Raw genomic sequence first — 19,869 nt, forward strand, 5'->3', positions numbered from 1 at the left:
GGGAAGAAGCTGTTCTTGAATCACTGAGTGTGTGTCTTCAGGCTCCTGTACCTCCTCCCTGATGGCGGAGGGGAAGAAGCTGTTCTTGAATCATTGAGTGTGTGCCTTCAGGCTCCTGTACCTCCTCCCTGATGGCAGAGGGGAAGAAGCTGTTCTTGAATCGCTGAGTGTGTGTCTTCAGGCTCCTGTACCTCCTCCCTGATGGCGGAGGGGAAGAAGCTGTTCTTGAATCACTGAGTGTGTGTCTTCAGGCTCCTGTACCTCCTCCCTGATGGCGGAGGGGAAGAAGCTGTTCTTGAATCACTGAGTGTGTGCCTTCAGGCTCCTGTACCTCCTTCCTGATGGCGGAGGGGAAGAAGCTGTTCTTGAATCGCTGAGTGTGTGTCTTCAGGCTCCTGTACCTCCTCCCTGATGGTGGAGGGGAAGAAGCTGTTCTTGAATCACTGAGTGTGTGTCTTCAGGCTCCTGTACCTCCTCCCTGATGGCGGAGGGGAAGAAGCTGTTCTTGAATCACTGAGTGTGTGTCTTCAGGCTCCTGTACCTCCTCCCTGATGGCGGAGGGGAAGAAGCTGTTCTTGAATCACTGAGTGTGTGTCTTCAGGCTCCTGTACCTCCTCCCTGATGGCGGAGGGGAAGAAGCTGTGTGTCTTCAGGCTCCTGTACCTCCTCCTTGATGGCGGAGGGGAAGAAGCTGTTCTTGAATCACTGAGTGTGTGTCTTCAGGCTCCTGTACTTCCTTCCTGATGGCAGAGGGGAAGAAGCTGTTCCTGAATCACTGAGTGTGTGCCTTCAGGCTCCTGTACCTCCTCCCTGATGGCGGAGGGGAAGAAGCTGTTCCTGAATCACTGAGTGTGTGCCTTCAGGCTCCTGTACCTCCTCCCTGATGGCAGAGAGGAAGAAGCTGTTCTTGAATCACTGAGTGTGTGTCTTCAGGCTCCTGTACCTCCTCCCTGATGGTAAGATCATCATGTAAAATCAGGGTTTCTGGGCTGATGGATCAGGAAGTACCATGAAGCCTGCAAGAGAGTGGCTTAAACCATTCTTCTGCCAACAATAATATATTTAGGACATTTTTGAAGATTGTAATGGTATTGTGAATGGAAGGAGTGAAGGTATTGGGATTGACATTGCAATGCTATGTGTAGTTCTGGACTGGGAATTTAGAGAAAGCAATGATATTGAGGCTAGTTTTCTTTTTCTCTTCATTGTCAGCCTTCCATCTATGTTTCAGGTCCGATGAAAAGTCAAAGCCACAGAAACACACACAGAAGCAGCATGTGAAAAGAGGCAGTGCTGTTAGTATCCTCCAGGATCCTGGTATCCCAGTGCTGGGAAAGATGAGCAGACAAGAGCTTGTCGAACTGATTGCAACCAGTGTGGTATACCAAGAATGTGAGTGTTCACTTCAGTCAAATCAGCTCCGTGATATGGGGTTTAAGTGGTAAATACATAAGGGTTTTGAGATGGGGATTCCATCTACAAACTTATACCTCATGTTAAGCACAGATTTGTTCTCTACACGTTTATGTGCCAAACTGGTCAGTGTCCCATTTTGGATTTTTCAAGTTCAAATTTTATTGAAATCCAACCATACCCATGTATACCGCCAATCGAGACAACATTCATCTGGACCAAGGTGCACAACACAGTACATGTAACACACACATAACACATAAAGTATATTACCACAAATAAATTCACAAATAATAAGGTGCATAATTACAAAGTAAGCAGTATAATGCTACTGGCGCTCCATACATGATGAGACCTGGGTGGTGGCAGGGAGTTCAGCAGTCTTACCGTCTGGAGGAAGAAGCTGTTTTCCATTCTAGTAATTCTTGTCCTAATGCTACAGTACCTCCTGTCTGATAGTAGGGGGTCAAAGAGTTTGCTGGACAGGTGGGAGGAATCATTGACAATGATAAGGGCCCTGCCTACGCAGTGCTTCTGATAAATATCTCCGATGGGTGCAAGAGAGATCCTGATGATCCTGTCAGTAGTTCTCACAATCCTTTGTAAGGACTTGAGGCCAGATGTCTTGCAAATATGAACGTATATATAGATAGGGTGCCGAAGACTTTTGCACAGTACTGTAATAATTTTATGTATTGCACTGTACTACTGTAAAAAACAAATTTCATGACATATGATAAACCTGATTCTGATATGAGTCTCTATTGTGGACTGAGAGTGGGAAGGGGACAGGGAGAGAGGAATCATTATTGGAAAAGTGGAAGGGAGAGGGGAGAGAGCGGAAAGCACTGAGAGACATTCTGTAATGATCAGTTAAGCAATTGTTTGGAATCAGATGATCTTACCTGGTGTCTGAGGACTGGGTATGTCTGCACCTGTACCACTCCTTGTCCCAGCACTCCTTCTCTGCCACCTGTCCCGTGGCACCCCACCCTCTCCCTTCCCAACACCCTTTGCTCCCCTCACATTTACAAACTCGCTCTCCACTCCACACTGACAAATACAGTACTGTGCAAAAGTCTTTGGCACCCTGTCTATATATATACCTAAGACTTTTGCAAAGTACTATATCTATAAACATGGACACAAAGAGGAAGCAGTCATTGTCTCTATAGGCAACACGAGTGAATCTGCAGATGCTGGAAATAAATAAAAACACAAAATGCTGGCAGAACTCAGCAGGCCAGACAGCATCTATGGGAGGAGGTAGTGACGAGGTTTCGGGCCGAAACCCTTCATCAGGAGAGACATTGTCTCTATAGGTACAGTTTCCAGATGGCTTGTGTCAAGTGACTCCCTGCTACACACTGCTGTAATCAAGAGCAAGCTTTTATTCAATACATTCAATGCAAGGCTTTTTTAGCTAATGTCATTTCTTTTTATGTATTTAAATATCTTAATAGAGTCATAGCACAGAAACAGGCCCTTGTGCCTATCTATTCTGTGCAGAACCATTAACCTGCCTCCTCCCGTTGACCTGCAGCCGAACCATGGCCCTCCATAGGCCTCCCATCCATATACCAATTGAAATCAAACCCATATCCACCACTTCTGCTGGCAGCTCACTCCACAATCTCACCACCCACTGAATGATGAAGCTCCCCCTCATGTTCTCTTTAAACATTTCACCTTTCACCCTTAACCTATAACCTCTAGTTCTAGTCTCACTCAACCTCAGTGGAAATGGACTGCTTGCATTTAGACCATAAGATGCAGATGCAGAATTAAGCCATTTGGCTCATCGAGTCTGCTCCGCCATTCCATTTCAGCTGATTTATTATCCCTCTCAACCCCATTCTCCTGCCTTCTTCCCATAACTTTTGACACCCTGACTAATCAAGAACCTATCAACCTCTATTTTAAATATACCCAATGGCTTGACCTGCACAGCAATCCTTGGCAATAAATTGCACAGATTCACTACCCTCTGGCTAAAGAAATTCTTCTCATCTCTGTTCTAAATGGACGTCACTCTATTCTAAGGCTGTGCCTTCAGGTCCTAGACTCCCACACCATAGGAAACATCTTCCCCACATCCGGTGTATTCAGACCTTTAAATATCCAATGATTTTCAATGAGATCCCCCCACATTCTTCTAAACTCCAGCATGTACAGGCCCAGAGCTTCTAATTCATTAACTCTTTCTTTCTCGGAATCATTCTTGTGAACCTCCTGTGGAGCTTTTCCAATACTAGCACATTATTTCATTGATGAGGAGCCCAAAACTGTTCACATACTCCAAGTGCAGACTGACCAGTGCTTTATAAAGCCTCAGCATTATATTCTTGCTCTTATATTCTAGTCCTCTTGAAAAAATATATTAACATTGCATTTGCCTTTTTTTTTTTACCACCGACTCAAGCTGCAAGTTAACCTTTAGGGAATCCTGCTTAAGGATTCCCAACTCCCTTTTCACCACCGAATTTTGAATTTTCTCACTGTTTAGAAAATAGTCTATGCCTTTACTCCTTCTACAAATGTCCATGATAATACACTTTCCTACACTATATTCCATCTGCCACTTCTTTGCCCATTCTCTCAATAGGTCTAAGTCCTTCTGCAAACTCCCTGCTTCCTCAACACTTACTCCTCCACCTATCTTTGTATCGTCTGCAATCTTGCCCACAAAGCTAATAATTCCATCATCCAGATCATTGACATATAACATGAAAAGAAGCAATACCAACACTGACCAGCAGCCAACCAGAAAAGGCTCTGTTTATTCCCAGTGTTTGCCTCCTGCCAGCCAATTAATCTTCTATCCATGCTAGGAGCTTTCCTGTAATACCATGGGCTCTTATCTTGTTACTTAGCCTCATGTGCAGCACCTTGTCAAGACCTGGTGAAAAACCAAGTAAACAACATCCACTGACTCTCCTTTGCCTGTCCTGCCTTTTATTTCCTCAAATAATTCTACCAGGTCTGTTCAGGCAAGAATCTCCCCCTAAGGAATCATACTGACTTAGGCCTGTTTTATCAGGTGCCTTCAAGTACCCCCAAACCTCATCCTTTATAATGGATTCCACTATCTTCCCAATCACTGAAGACTGGCTGTCGTATCATGATCACTTGTTCCTAAGGATTCCTTTACCTTAAGCTCCCTAATAAAATCTGGTTCATTATACAACACCAGTCCAGAATTTCCTTTCCCCTAGTGGACTCAACCACAAGCTGTTCTAAAAAGCCATCTTGTAGACATTCTACAAATTCCCACTCTTGGGATCCAGCACCAACCTGATTTTCCCAGTCTACCTGCATTTTGAAATTCCCCCATTACTATCATAACATTGCCCTTTTTATGTGCCTTTTTCCTCTCCTGGTTGTAATTTGTATCCCACATCCTGGCTCCTATTTGGGCCTGTATATAATTCCCATCAGGATCATTTTACCCTTGCTGTTTCTAAACTCTATCCACAAGGATTCTTCATCTTCCAATCTCACTGTATGTCACCTCTTTTTAAGGATTTGATTTCATTTTTATCAACAAGAGCTACCCCACCTCTTCCCCTTACCTGCCTGTCCTTTCAATACAATGTCTGTCCTTGGATGTTAAGCTCCCAACTATGATCTTCTTTCAGCCATGACTCAGTAATGTCCACAATGTCGTACCTGCCATTCTCTAATTGTACTACATGATCAGTTACCTTATTCTGTATACTGCATGCATTCAAGTCTTCTATTCGAAGAGCCGAATGGCCTACTCCAGCACCTATTTTCTATGTTTCTATGTATTCATCACCCTTTGCATCATCTGCCTCTCCTTCCTCACCATCTCACTATATGCTGCATCTACTGTATACCAACTCAGCCCTATCATTCCGGTTCTCACCCCCCTACCAAATTATTAGACCTTCCCCAGCAGCTCGAGCAAACCTGCCCACATGAATAGTGGCCCCCGGGTTCAGGGTTAATCCGTCCTTCTTGAGTAAGTCATACATTCCCCAGAAGAGATCCCAGTTATCCCGAAACCTGAAACCCTGCTTCCTATGCCAATTGTCAGTGAGGTAGAGATGTTAATACCAATCCCCACAGATTCCTCAATTTCTCAGCCAAATCATCCTACTTTTACTCTCTCTGGCACGTGGCACAGGCAGCAAACCAGAGATTATTATTCAGGAGGTCCTGCTTTTCAGCTTTCTGCCGAACTCCCTATATTCTCTCCTCAGGAACTCTTCCCATGTTCTACTATGTTGTTGATACCACTGTGTACCACAGCTTCAGGCTGTCCCCTTTAGAATGTTGTGAACCTGATCCGAGACATCCTGACCCTGGTACCTGGGAGGTAAAATACTGTCCAGTTGTCTGTTTCACATCCACAGAGTCTCCACAGAATACAAATTTCTGTTTTCAATTAGTTTTACAAGAAGATATTATTTCCACTTGGCGTTGCTGCCTGCCACACCTCCATCCGCCGGGGACCGCTTCCTTAGCTCGGGTACGTCTCCTAGAGGCAGAGCAGTGGTAGGGACATCTCCCTGCTTCCAGTGGGGTTGATCAGATCCCGATTTCTGTCCAGCCACAGCCAAAAGCTAATTTCTGTCTCTTCAGCAAACCCTCTGGTGGCCCTCCTGAGCCTTGATCCAATCTCTGCCACATCATGGAGTAATGTTGTTGCCATAGATAGAGTTTATCTGATCTGTGCCCCTCATAATTTTGTATCCCTCTATCAAATCTCCCCTCATCCCCTTACCTTAATGTATTGATTCATATGTCTGAATGCTTTTTGAACATTACAGGGCATACTTATGTTTCTTTTAGAGGTCTGTTAGGTACATAGGAGTTAACAGTGGTATCTGTTCTTTATTATTAGTAGGGTGTTTCTGCCTTTAACCCACACAGAAAGCATATCAGGAACAGTTTCTTCCCCTCTGCCATCAGATTTCTGAATGGACAGTGAACCCATGAACATTACCTCACTATTTTCTCTCCCTTTTCGCACTACTTATTTAATTTTTATATATATATATATATATATATATATACACTGTATACTTATTGTAATTTATATTTTTGTTATGTTTTGCAATGTACTGCTGCCACAAAACATTAAATTACACAGCTCTGATTCTGAGTTAAAATTATGTAATTTACTCTATTAGTTTGTGAGCCAGTAGGGTTGGTCGGTACCATCTGAGGGGAATAATGCTCATAGTGATTTTTGGCAAGGTATACATCTCTAGAGTTGGAAAATATGTGATAGCATTGCAGCAGTAGTAGCTCTCTTGTGGCACAGGCAGCATGGAGAAGTAGGCGGCCATCTGCTTCTTCATGTTGACACTGAGGAGCTGACACCTCCTCACTGCTGTGAGATGTGATTTTGTAACATTTGTCATTCACAGTTGCATACAGAATCTTCTCCTGTAGCTTTTCTCTGTACTCTGCCTTCTTCCATTCATGGACTCTGAAGCTAATGAGACTGTTTTTGTTACTAACTTTGGTCAGGACGCTCCTCCACTGCCTCACCATCTGTGTACATGTGATACTTTGCAACTCATGACCAGTCTCTTCACTCCATAGAGATCTTCCACTATTCTTGATAGAGTTCTCCTTGTATGTGTCAAACACAACATCTATTCTGCTACTCTGACTGCCTTCCCTCAGAGCCAATTGTTGTGGCAACATCTCTGAAAGTAACTTGATCACCTTTCGCTCTTTGGACCAAGTTCATTCCATCAACTACTGCAGCAGAGTTTCCTGGGAGTTGCTCTTCCACTGCTACATCTTCCTGTAAGGTTGTGGCGAAAGTAGCTTTATTTGTCTTTCTCAGCAATCCTTCTGGTGTGGACAGGACCCAGGGCAATGGTCCAAGGGGATGAGAAAGGATATCCTCCATACGTAGACTGCGCCCTTGTGCCATCACAATGATGCGTCCAAACAAAGACCTGTCTGCTTTCAAGATGATCGCCCTCCCATTTGATTTCACTTCTCTCCTCTTACACACATCACTGAATGTTTTCAGCTTTTTGGTTTTCATTGGGTCATGGAATTTCTTTGCTGGTGGGTCTTCCTCTAGTCTCTCATCCTTGAAGGTTGCATAGCATTGCTCACCAATCTCATATACCTTCATCAGGTCAGGCGCAATGTCCTTGGGGGCTGCCTTTGCCAAAGAGATGCCAATGAGGTCCCACTTCTCTGCAAATGGGTTGATCCATTCATGTACGAGGCTAACCACAGCTGAAACTGCTTCCTCATCTTTCTGGATTCTTGGCCGCTGTAGCTCCGCATGACAAAGCTCTGATTTGTTGCCTTGCACCATCTCCCTTAACTGTCCCAGGAATGCACCGCGGTGCTCAGCCGTTATGTAGTAATGCTTGATAGCTCCAGCATTCAGGCTGAACAGTGATGTGCCTCCAGGAGTCTGTGTGTGTTTGTTCACTGTGGCTTCGATAGCCTGGCCCACAGGGATCTGCCTGAGAGCTGACCTGGTTACTTGACAGCTGCACTGAGAATTGGCCTGTCTTGAAGGCCTCCTGTACAGAAGGATTCTTCTGTGGGAGGGTCATCATTTGAGCAAAGTAAGGGGACAGGTACCTTGCATAATTCATCTTATCATGGGCAAAGCACCATGGGATCATGGTTCTTATGGCATGGAGGTGTAACTCCCAGTCCCCCTCACGAGAGGCGTGCAGAAGCCCAGGAACGATGTTCTCTACCATGTCAATGTATGATATCCAGAATGCGGATAGCTCTCCATTGTGACGGAGGTGTTCCAGAAAGTCTGTCCACAGCGTTATCAGCTCAGCTAAAAGTGGACTTTGCAGCAGATTCTTCGACTTCTGTTGGTTCAAGTCACTGGCCATGTCGTTCACATGGTCTAAGAATGATTTGATCATCCCACTCCTCTCTGGAATGTTATCCTCAATCCACGGTGTGAACTCTGCCCATGTGAGTCTCATCAGTGCTTCGTAGATGTACTTGCGGACCCTGACAGCACGATTGTAGTGTTTACCATCAAGGACTCCATTGATGGACCCCTCTGCGACAATTCCAGCCTCCATGCATACATCCTTCATACCAGCATCCCGAGATCACTTTCCTAGGATGGCTAAGGCATTACTTATCGTATGGAATGTCTCGGTCCTGAGAAGAATGTTGGAGAAGCGCTCTTTGTGCTTCCAGGCAATTTCAATGGCTTTTGCATAGAGTGCTTGATCCATGACTACCACAGTTGTTTCTAGATGAAACAATTGTTCTGGATGAATTTGTAAGATAGGGACATTTTTGGCACAACTTTGTGCTGTAGGTTTTCTATGTTTCTGTGAAGTTCCTTCCCAATTAGCTCTGATTGGTTCAGGATTTCAAATACTATGGTCAACTCTGTGGCTGGTGAGTTGATGGTTGGCAGATACCCAAAAATATCTTGTGAGATTGGTTCTTAGTCCCTGGTGCTAATATTAAAACCAGTCCAGCTTGGAATTGTCTGATTCTCCGGATCTGCTTGCCTTGCTAGTGTCCACACCAGGGTCTTCCTGCAGGCAAGAGAGCTACCACCGCTGCAATGCCATCACATAGTTTCTAGCACTGGGGTGTATACCTTGCCAAAAATCACTGTAAGAATTATTGCCCCCAGATGGTACCAGTGGCCCAAATTTGGGGTGGGTCCTGGCTCACGGATTATAACGGACAAATGATGTGCCCAAAGGTAGGCTCAGGGTGGTCAATCCCACATACGAAAGCTATGGGTAAAAATATGTAAATCTCACATTTAATTAATTCACCTTTCTTTTGGAGTTTTACAAGAAAGTAGAAGTTGTAATGCAGGAAATGCAATATATGGAACAATCTCCTACTAGTACAGTAGCTCTGTAATAATTGGTGTTAATTGATAGGTTTATGTGAGTTAAGAGAATGTGAGATCTTCCTTTTACATTTCAGTGTAAAGCTTGTGGGTAATAATACCAAAGGATGGATAAATAATGGCCAGACCTTGGGGATAGTTCCCCACAGATCTTCAAAGTAATGTCATGGACACTGCATTACATCCACCAGAGGGTGCAAATGGGGCTTCTGAAAGTTGACAGGCTCTAAATAGCAGCACTCTCTTAAACCCTTAATGGAGAGACAGCCTAAATTGTTATGAGAGTCGAACTTAAACCTGCAAACTTCTTGATCAGAGGAAAGATGCTAGCAGCTAGGCTACTGCTGAAATGTAATTCAGGCACATTCAGGCATAAAGGCACATTCTAGGATTGATCCACTTTAACTGACCATTATATAATCACTGACTGTGGAAGCAAGTTAGAGGCCACATGTTGAGAGGAATGGTTCACGTTCTGAATACCCAAAGCTTTTTCATGACATACAGGAGTGTGACAGAATATTCTGCACGTGTCTGCACAGGATCAGCCAGGACATCATTCAAGACAAACCAGTCTTTTAAGCCAATAAATCAACATTCCTCCAATCCACCATGTTGTAGATCCAATATATACCACCTCACCGAAGCTTTTTCAACAGCATCTCCAAAGCCAATGACCCTTACTACGTAAAAAGCCTGGAGCTGTAGGTCAACGACACTATCAAAGTTGGAAGTAAATTTATTATCAAAATACATAGATGTCACCATGTACAATCCTGAGATTCACTTTCTTGTAAGCATTCACAGTAAATAACAAAGTGTAGTGACCCTCTTCCTAGCGCACGCGAACCGGTTCATAAATAGCCAGCGTGCCAGCACAAAGGCCAGTCCCAAAAGGGCGCCAGGTCTGCTTCACTAACAAACGGAAAAGCTCGCGCGGGACTGTGAATACGTGCCCCCTACAGCATCCACGCCCGGGGAGTGTGGGATCAGGGAGGCTTTAAAGCGAAGCTGCGAAGTTCGAATAAAATCTTCTTTAACTGCAGTTTACCGACTCTGTGTAGTTATTTTAGCGCTGCGTGTAGCACACTGCTACAATTGGTGACCCGACAGTCCAAACAATATTTGGACCGGAGATGAATGACGCCGCATCTGTTCATGCAGTTTCGTTAAAACTGCCAATCTTCTGGACGCTGCGACCTCACCTATGGTTCCAGCAAGCAGAAGCCCAATTCCACATTCGGCAGATACCCTCAGAGGACACACGTTACTACCACGTGGTGAGCTCCCTAACCAGGAGACAGCCGTCCAGGTTGAGGAATTCATACAGTCGCCCCCGGAGGATGGCAAGTACACAGAATTCAAAGCCCTGCTCATAAGGACGTTCGGACTCTCACGTGGTGAGCGGGCTGCCCGCTTACTGCACCTGGATGGTTTAGGGGACAGAGCTCCATCGGCTTTAATGAATGAGATGTTGTCTCTGGCCGGCGGACACAAGCCCTGCCTCATGTTTGAGCAGGCATTCCTGGAGCAGCTGCCCGAGGACATACGCCTGCTGCTGTCCGACGCGGATTTCAGTGACCCCCGGAAGGTGGCAGCCCGGGCAGACATGCTGTGGAACGCCGTGAAGGTGAGTGGGGCGTCCGTCGCACAGATCACCAGGCCATGCTCCCAGCAGCAAACCAGACCAGCCTGCTAACCCCAGAGGCAGGGGTGGGGAGCCCAACGAACAATGGTGCTTCTACCACCAGCGGTGGGACGCAGAAGCCCGCCGCTGTAGCCCGCCCTGCAAGTTCCCAGGAAACACCAGGGCCAGCCGCCACTGATGGCTATGGCGGCTGGACATTGGGATAGCCTCCTGTATGTGTGGGACAAGCGGTCAGGACGCTGTTTTTTGGTCGACACCGGTGCCGAGATCAGCGTCTTACCTCCGACGAGTTACGACACCCACAACAGGGCACCGGGTCCCTCCCGAGGGCCGTGAACGGCAGCACAGTAAGGACCTACGGCACCCGTACGGTGCAGCTACAGTTCGGCTCCAGCCGGTTCACGTGGGACTTCACATTGGCCACCGTAGCCCAACCACTTCTGGGTGCGGATTTTTTGCGGGCTCACAGCCTGCTGGTCGACCTGCCGAGGCAGAGACTGGTCCACGCTGAGACCTTCTAGACGTTCTCCCTGGGTGCAGCCCAGTTGCCAGCCCCTCACCTCGACTCCATCACACTGTCCGACAACGACGGCATACAGCACCACATCCCGACCCAGGGACCACCCCTCCACGCCCGTGCTCAAAGGCTTCCCCCGGACAAGCTCCGACTGGCGAAGGAGGAGTTCAAGAGGATGGAAGAATTGGGGATCATACGGAGGTCCGACAGCCCATGGGCCTCCCCCCTGCACATGGTGCCCAAAGCAGCTGGGGGCTGGAGACCATGCGGTGACTATCGCAGGCGGAACGAGGCTACAACACCGGACCGCTACCCTTTGCCGCACATTCAGGATTTTGCAGCAAACCTGCACGGCGCATGGATCTTCTCCAAGGTAGACCTCGTCCGGGAATACCATCAAATCCCGATGCATCCGGACGACGTCCCCAAAATGGCACTCATCACTCCGTTCGGCCTTTTCGAGTTCCTCCGCATGCCGTTCGGCCTGAAGAATGCCGCACAGACGTTCCAGCGGTTAATGGATGCGGTGGGATGCGACCTGGACTTCGTTTTCATCTATTTGGACGACATCCTCATAGCCAGCAGCAGTCGTCAGGAGCATCTGTCCCACCTCCGTCAACTCTATGCCCGACTGAGTGAATACAGTCTAACAATCAACCCGGCCAAATGCCAGTTCAGGCTCAACACCATCGACTTCCTGGGAACACAGGATTACTAAAGACGGGGCAACCGCTCTGCCCGCTAAGGTAGACGCAGTCCGCCATTTTCCCCGACCCACCACAGTCAAAGGCCTTCAGGAATTCGTGGGTATGATAAATGTCTACCACCGCTTCCTCCCTTCAGCAGCCCGAATCACGCACCCCCTGTTCGCCCTGATGTCGGGTCCGGGCAAGGATAGTACCTGGGACGAGGAGTCCGGGGCCGCTTTCATTAAAACGAAAGAAGCCTTGACAAATGCCTCGATGCTAGTACACCCCAGGATGGACGTCCCTACCGCCCTCACAGTGGACACATCTAACACGGCAGTCAGTGGGGTACTGGAGCAGCTCATCGCAGGTCGCTGGCAACCCCTGGCATTTTTCAGCAAACACCTGCGACCACCCGAGCTCAAATACAGTGCTTTCGACCGGGAACTGTTGGCGCTCTACCTGGCAATCCGGCATTTCAGGTACTTCTTAGAAGGTAGGCCCTTCACCGCGTTCACAGACCACAAGCCGCTTACCTTTACGTTCACGAAAGTGTCTGACTCCTGGTCGTCCCGCCAGCAGCGCCATCTGTCCTACATCTCTGAATACACGACAGATGTCCGGCACGTCTCGGGTAAGGACAATGTCGTGGCGGACACACTCTCTCGCCCTAACATTCATGCCCTTTCCCAAGGGGTAGACTTTGAGGCGCTGGCAGAGGCGCAGCAGGCAGACGAGGGGATCCCTAGTTACAGAACCGCAGTCTCTGGTTTGCAGCTCCAGGACCTCCCCGTAGGCCCAGGTGAGAGGACCCTACTCTGTGACGTCACCACCGGCCAACCCCGTCCCGTTGTCCCGGCAAACTGGTGGCGCCGCGTTTTCGACTCCATTCATAACTTAGTGCACCCCTCCATCAGGACAGCCGTCCGGATGGTCGCCAGCAGGTTTGTTTGGCACGGACTCCGCAAGCAGGACAGTGAATGGGCCAAAACGTGCATGCACTGCCAGATGGCCAAGGTGCAGCGGCACACCAAAGCTCTGCCGCAGCAGTTCCACCCCACCCACCGGCGTTTTGACCACATTCATATGGATATCGTGGGCCCCCTGCCAATGTCGCGAGGAGCGTGGCACCTCCTCACTATCGTGGACCAGTTCACCAGATGGCCAGAGGCGGTCCCGCTCACCGACACCACCTCCGAATCTTGCGCCCAGGCACTGATCACCACCTGGGTGTCCTGCTTTGGTGTACTGGCCCACATTACCTCTGACAGAGGCGCCCAGTTCACCTCCAGCCTGTGGTCAGCTATGGCCAGCCTTTTGGGGACACAGCTGCACCACACAACTGCCTACCACCCACAGTCGAACAGCCTGGTGGAGCGTTTCCACCGTCACCTAAAGTCGGCTCTCATGGCCCGCCTGCGAGGAGCTAACTGGGTGGACGAGCTTCCCTGGGTCCTAGTCGGCATCCGCACGGCACCCAAAGACGATCAGCACACCTCGTCGGCCGAGTTGGTGTATGGCGTACCCCTGGTCGTCCCCGGGGAGTTCATACCAGCCCCAAGGGGGCACGACGAAGAACCCATAGCAGTCCTGGGCAGACTACGCGAGAGGCTCGGCAACCTGGCCCCCATACCCCCTTCGCAGCATGGGCAGAACCCGACTTGTGTACCCAAAGACCTGCAGAACTGTAAGTTTGTGTTTGTACGAAGGGGCGGGCATTGGCCACCACTGCAACAGCCCTACGAGGGGCCGTTTACAGTGCTCAGGAACAACGGGTCCTCGTTTGTGCTGGACGTTGGGGGGAGAGAGGAGGTTTTCACGGTGGACCGACTCAAACCGGCCCATGTGGACGTGGCGCAACCGGTCGAGTTCCCGGCACCGCGGTGCAGGGGTCGACCTCCCAAACAGGGTCCGGCCCAGACTGTGGACATTGGGGGGGTGTATCGCCAGTTCTGGGGGTGGGGGTTATGTGGCGACCCACTTCCTAGCACACTCGAATTGGCTCACAAATAGCCAGTGCGCCGGCATAGAGGCCAGTCCCAAAAGGGTGCCAGGTCTGCTTCACTAACAAAGGGAAAAGCCCACACAGGACTGTGAATACGTGCCTCCTACAGCATCCGTGCCCGGGGTGGGAGGGATCAGGGAGGCTTTAAAGCAAGGCAGCGAAATTCGAATAAAATCTTCTTTAATTGCAGTTTACCGACTCCGTGTCATTATTTTAGCGCTGCGTGTAGCACACCGCTACAAAAGCAGCACAACAGAATTAGTGAAAACGTACAGCACAAATACAGTTAAACAGCCAATGGGCAAAAGGCGAAAAGAGAGAAAAAGTGATCATCATCATAAATAAATAATATCGAGAACATGAGTTGTAGAGTCCTTAAAAGTGAGTCCATAGGTTGTCCATAGGTAGTAGAATTAGTTTACTGTTGGGATGAGTGAAGTTGAGTGAGATTATCCCCTTTGATTCAAGAGCCTGATGGTTGAGGGGTAATAACTGTTCCTAAACCTGGTGGTGTGGGATTTGAGGCCCCTGTACCTCCTTCCTGATGGCATTAGTGAGAAGAGAGCATGGTCCGGATTGTGGGATCCTTGATAATGGATGCTGCTTTCCTGCGGCAGGGCCCATTGTGAATGTGCTCAGTGGCGGAGAGGATTTTGTCTACGATGGACTGGGCTATATGCACTACTTTTTGTATGCTTTTTTCTCAGCAAGTTCCACACTATTCTGACTTGGCAATGTAATGCCATTATATCATTACACCTGGAATTTCTTAACTAAAAGCACTATGGCTGTTATTTCATCTCACTGGGCAGCAGTTGTACAAGAAACAGTTCACTTCCACCCTCTGAAGGCAGTTAGGTAGGGCTAGATAATAATTACAGATTCTATAAATGAAAAGAATTTGCTGGGATTGTTTAGTTCTTGAATGTTAAAATGTATTGTTTAAATATTATTCATATAATTCCTGAACAATGGACAACTTTAATTATTTAGTCTAGTTCAAAGCAATGAATATCTCTGAGATATTTCTTTGCCCTGCTGATAGTTCGTTTATGTGCACATTACTCATATTACCATTCATGACCAATAGAGGAGGGCTGTTTTTTTGAGACATATTGTTCTGGGTATGTGAGCATTTCAAGGAACTTAAAATATGAATTTTGAGTGTCTTGAAGCATTCCTGTTGTGTGTCTTGTGAATAATCTGGTTCTTAAATTATGGTCTTATCTGTTTCTCAACCAGATCCTCTAATTGGCATTAATAAACCTCCAGGATTTTCCATCACAGGTAATGGTGTGTATGTATTCTCGACCTGAAGTTACTTTCATCTTTCCATTAATGTGCTTGAAGCAGTACAAGTAAATGTGCCATTGATGCTATAATATTATTTTCAATGTATTGTGCTCCCAGCAGTAGTATAGTGTTAACCTCAGCATTGGGGTGCCATGGTAGCATAATGGTTATTGCAACTCTGTTACAGCTTAGGGCTTCAGAGTACGGAGTTCAAACGCGGTGTCCTTTGTCAGGAGTCTGTACATCCTCCCCATTGAATGTGTGGGTTTTCTCCAGGTCCTCCAGTTTAATCTCACTGTCCAAAGATGTACCAGGTAGTAGGTTAATAGGTCATTGTAAATTGTCCTGTGATTAGGCTAGTGTTAAATTGGGGGTCGCTGGGCAGCACAGCTCGGTGGGCTGGAAGAGCTTATTCTGTACTGTATCTCTAAATCTCTAAATACATACATACGTGTATACATTCTTGTCTTGCATATTTGAATCTAAGCCAAGGAGAGTAAAACCTCAAAACCCAAATAGTGAACATTTGTTGGGAAATGTACTTGTAGGATCCTCAGCATTGTGAAACTCTACCCAAGAATATGTTAATGCCTTTAAGAGAATTAAGAAATAGGTTTGGCATGAGAGCTTCGCCAGCTGTAAGATCAGGGTTCAAGTCTTGCCACTATCTGTAAGGAGTTTGTCCACTCTCCCTGTGACCACATAGCTTTCCTCTGGGTGCCCCAGTTGCCTCCCACTTTCCAGAGATGTATGATTAGGGGTATGCTGTGGTGCTATGGAAGAGTGGTGACCACCACAATTCTGGCTGATTTGATTTGACGCAAACGATGCATTTCACTGCATGTTTCAATGTACATGTGGCAATTAATACTAATCTTCAAGATACTTAATCTTTCAGTTCTAAAATTTGCCCTACTATTTTATTGATGGTACAAAATCCTGAGCTTATGATCTAGTTATCAGCTCCAAATTGAAATAAGGAAGATCTTGTTTAGAAAATGTAGAACTCGATGCCACTAGGAGTATTTGAAGCAAGAAGGAATATTCTAGAAGAATCATAGTGTAATGCCCTGGTTAAGATTTTTACTGCTACACTGTAGGTATTTCATTTTAGCAGTTCTGTAAGAGCAGTCTGTTATGCTTTAGGCATGTTTGGGTTTGAGCTAAAGATAAAAGGTTGTGATGTTCATGCTTAGGAATGTAGTGTCATTCAGTCAGGATGGTGGAATTGTGATAAGGTTCTAGAGAACATTGGGCAGAGAGGATTTTGTGATGGACACTGGTGTGGGTTGATGTCTTTTTGGCGGGAGCTGGGAGAAGACAGGAGGGAAGATGGGGTCAAAACATCCCGGCTCTCCCAGACTGGGACTAAGTCATATCGACCCTAGACGTACGGAATTCAACAAAGGTGATTTTCTCACCATTCAGTCCATTAGCTTGTTAGTCAGGGACAAACCACATATCTCTAGAGAATCCCAGTAAAAGGGGCTTCATTGTGGGGGCTATCGTCTGGGATTGGATTTGCTGAATACTGTATAATTGTTCTAAGAATTGATTAAGTGGCTTTGTGCTTAAGCCTGTGTTAAACTATTGTCCGGGAAAGTTTTTAAGCTACATGGTTATGGACGCTGCAGGGATCAAGCGTTGGTACAATTCAAAGAGACTACACATAATTAGGTCTTGATTCTGAGTGGGATGGATATCCGCAGCCCAGAATTATTGATTAGGGTTTTAAGTAATGTTACAGTATTCAGGAAAGTTACGATCATGGAATGGCAGTTTGACCAAACGTTGGGCAAAGATGTTGTTTTGGTTCAGACGAGCAATGACGTCATGGCAGTGGATCTGCCTAGTACGCATGGGATACCTGGAGAGGGCCATCTATACTTTTAGAGAAGATGGGAGAGTAGGCGAGGGTGCCTAATTGTAAACCAAGTTTCCTGTAGCGGAGGGTGGAGACTTTAAAGGCAAGCCGATGTCATTCCTGCAGAGTGAGGGGAAGGAATTGCCTGATGTGAAAGGCCTAATGAGTTCTTCAGTGGTTGATTTTAAATTCTGAGCTTGTTTGGCTATTACATCACTGGTTGATAAATGCAGAGGTATATCTGCGGAGAGCTGAAGTTATTGTCAGCTGGGAGTGTTCCCTGGAGTTAAGGTCACACCTGATGGGGATGAAGAATATGAGGCATGGGCTGAGCAGCCACCTCAGTTACTGGATGAGTGGCAGTGCCCAGATAATATGAGACTGGTAGTGTGCTTAAAGGGCCAGGCGGCTGATATAGTGAGGTTCCTCAAGGCAGGCAATCCATTAGCCGTGTCAGCTAATTATCTGCAAGCTGTGGAAAATGCTTTTGGCACTGTACAAGGTGCAACTGATGTTAGGATGAAGCTTAGGCACACATTTCAGGAGGAAGGAGAGATGTTTTCAGGTTGGAGGAGCCGCTGCACTGTTTGTGCCACAAAGGGAGCATTTAACTCTTTGAGAGAAATTGAGGATGGAGCAAGTTGTGAAGGGCGTGCTGTCACATGAGGTGATTGCTCTATGTATTTGAATGACCCACAAGATGCACCCTCCTCATCTTTTACCGAGTCACTCTGAGAAGTTAGAGAGGAGGAAAATGTGATGGAGGAGTGGGAGGCCTCTGTCATCTTCGGTAGTAACCTCTGTTACTAAAGCAACCCCTGGAGCCACACCAGTGGGGGTTTTGCAGGATGTCATGAAAGATCTGAGGGCTGAGCTTTTTTGGATGATAATTGGTTGGTGCTGCCATTAAGCATGACAATGTTGTAAACTTCTTTCGATCTACCCGATGCAAAGACACCACATACTATGGTGAATGGAACTTTAACTCTTTATTAGCAAGCTACCTCCTTAAGCACTCTCTTGGAGGCTGCATCAGATGTCTGTCTAGTTCTAAGGCAAATACAGCTTTTTAATACACATGTAGTCATGTACACCGGCTACATGTGGGTTCAACCCCCGCGGTTTTCTGTACAGATGATTATTGTTAACTTATCAGCCATAAATTGTTCATGTAACAGCTTAACTGCCCCTATGTCTGGATACAGCCAGACACAAGCTTACCACTCCGAGCCTCCTACCCTTGAAACAGGCATTCCTTTTAATGCTTATCTTGCAAGTGCTATAGTAAGTACAAAGCAGGGTATGTCTCTTACAGCAATTAATCAAGCAATGATACAAGTTGCTTCTAAGCAGGAACTGAAGTTAAACACAGGTCACATACCAAGAATAATATCACCCGCTCAGCTTATCTTGTAAAACACAGTTGTGCTTCTATACTTTTTGCAAAGTCTTAGCTGCTATGACCCTTACAGAATAGCCAGGGTCACAGGAGGCTAATGAGATGCTAACTCCTTAACATCTCAACAAGGCCAATAGGAGGACAGACTCACTGGTGAGATGTACAAAGGCGACGGCTGCTACTGAGTGGGGTCCCTTGACCAGTGAAGTGGCTGGTAGTTTCTGTTACAACTGTGGAGAAGATAGACGTTTCAAACGGGAGTGTGAAGGACAGGAATTTCTTCGGAAAGTAGATCAGCAGTTGGTCAAGGATAAGTTCCTATCAGTGTATCAAGGGAGATTACTAAAGCACAAAACACTATTCCTTAAGGTTTAGTGGGAACAAGCTCTGATGAATCCATATGGATTGAAGGTGTTTGTGCTAGAGCCATATTTGACACAGGTTCTCAAATCAATACTGTGCTATATGACATCAAGATTACAATGCTTGTTTTCCTTTGTTCCCAGAAGCTCTGGTGTCATTCATACTGGAGTGAAGCACTGCTTCATACTGTGATGGCAAGAAGCAGAGTCTGTGCTGGAGAACAGATGATTAAATATTTTATTTTAGCGATACAGCTCAGAATAGGTCATAGAAACATAGAAAAGCTACAGTACAATACAGATCCTTCAGCTCTCAATGTCATCCCGAACATGTACTTTAGAAACTACCTAGGGTTACCCATAGCCCTCTATTTTTCTAAGCTCCATGTACCTATCTAGGAATCTCTTAAAAGACCCTATTGTATCTACCTCCACCATCGTCACCGGCAGCCCATTCCACGCACTCACCACTTTCTGCGTAAAAACAAAAAAAATTCCCTATCATCTCCTCAGTACCTAACTCCAAGCACCTTAAAACTGTCCCCTCTCGTGTTAGTCATTTCAGCCCTGGGAAAAAGCCTCTTGACTATCCACACGATCAATGCCCGTCATCATCTTCTACACCTCTGTCAGGTCCTCCGTTGCTCCAAGGGGAAAAGGCCGAGTTCTCTCAACCTATTCCCATAAGGCATGCTCCCCAATCCAGGCAACATCCTTGTAAATCTCCTCTGCACCCTTTCCATAGTTTCCACATCCTTCCTGTAGTGAGGTGACCAGAACTGAGCACAGTACTCCAAGTGGGGCCTGACCAGGGTCCTATATAG

At 46.8% G+C, this 19,869-nt stretch overlaps 1 protein-coding gene across 5 annotated transcripts in view; it reads left to right on the top strand.

Moving 5' to 3' along the window:
• LOC132378053 (mitochondrial mRNA pseudouridine synthase RPUSD3-like) overlaps positions 1–19,869 on the top strand; it is a 52,290-nt gene that overhangs the window by 12,234 nt on the left and 20,187 nt on the right. For 4 of the 5 annotated variants that reach the window (XM_059944710.1, XM_059944712.1, XM_059944711.1 and 1 more), the window contains 2 exons: positions 1,232–1,392; positions 15,370–15,414. In XM_059944710.1, the coding sequence (XP_059800693.1) occupies positions 1,232–1,392; positions 15,370–15,414 (206 nt within the window). The remainder of the gene's footprint in view (positions 1–1,231; positions 1,393–15,369; positions 15,415–19,869) is intronic. The other variant, XM_059944714.1, reaches the window with a different exon arrangement.

Source organism: Hypanus sabinus, chromosome 19, assembly GCF_030144855.1.
Source record: "Hypanus sabinus isolate sHypSab1 chromosome 19, sHypSab1.hap1, whole genome shotgun sequence".
NCBI lineage: Eukaryota > Metazoa > Chordata > Chondrichthyes > Myliobatiformes > Dasyatidae > Hypanus > Hypanus sabinus.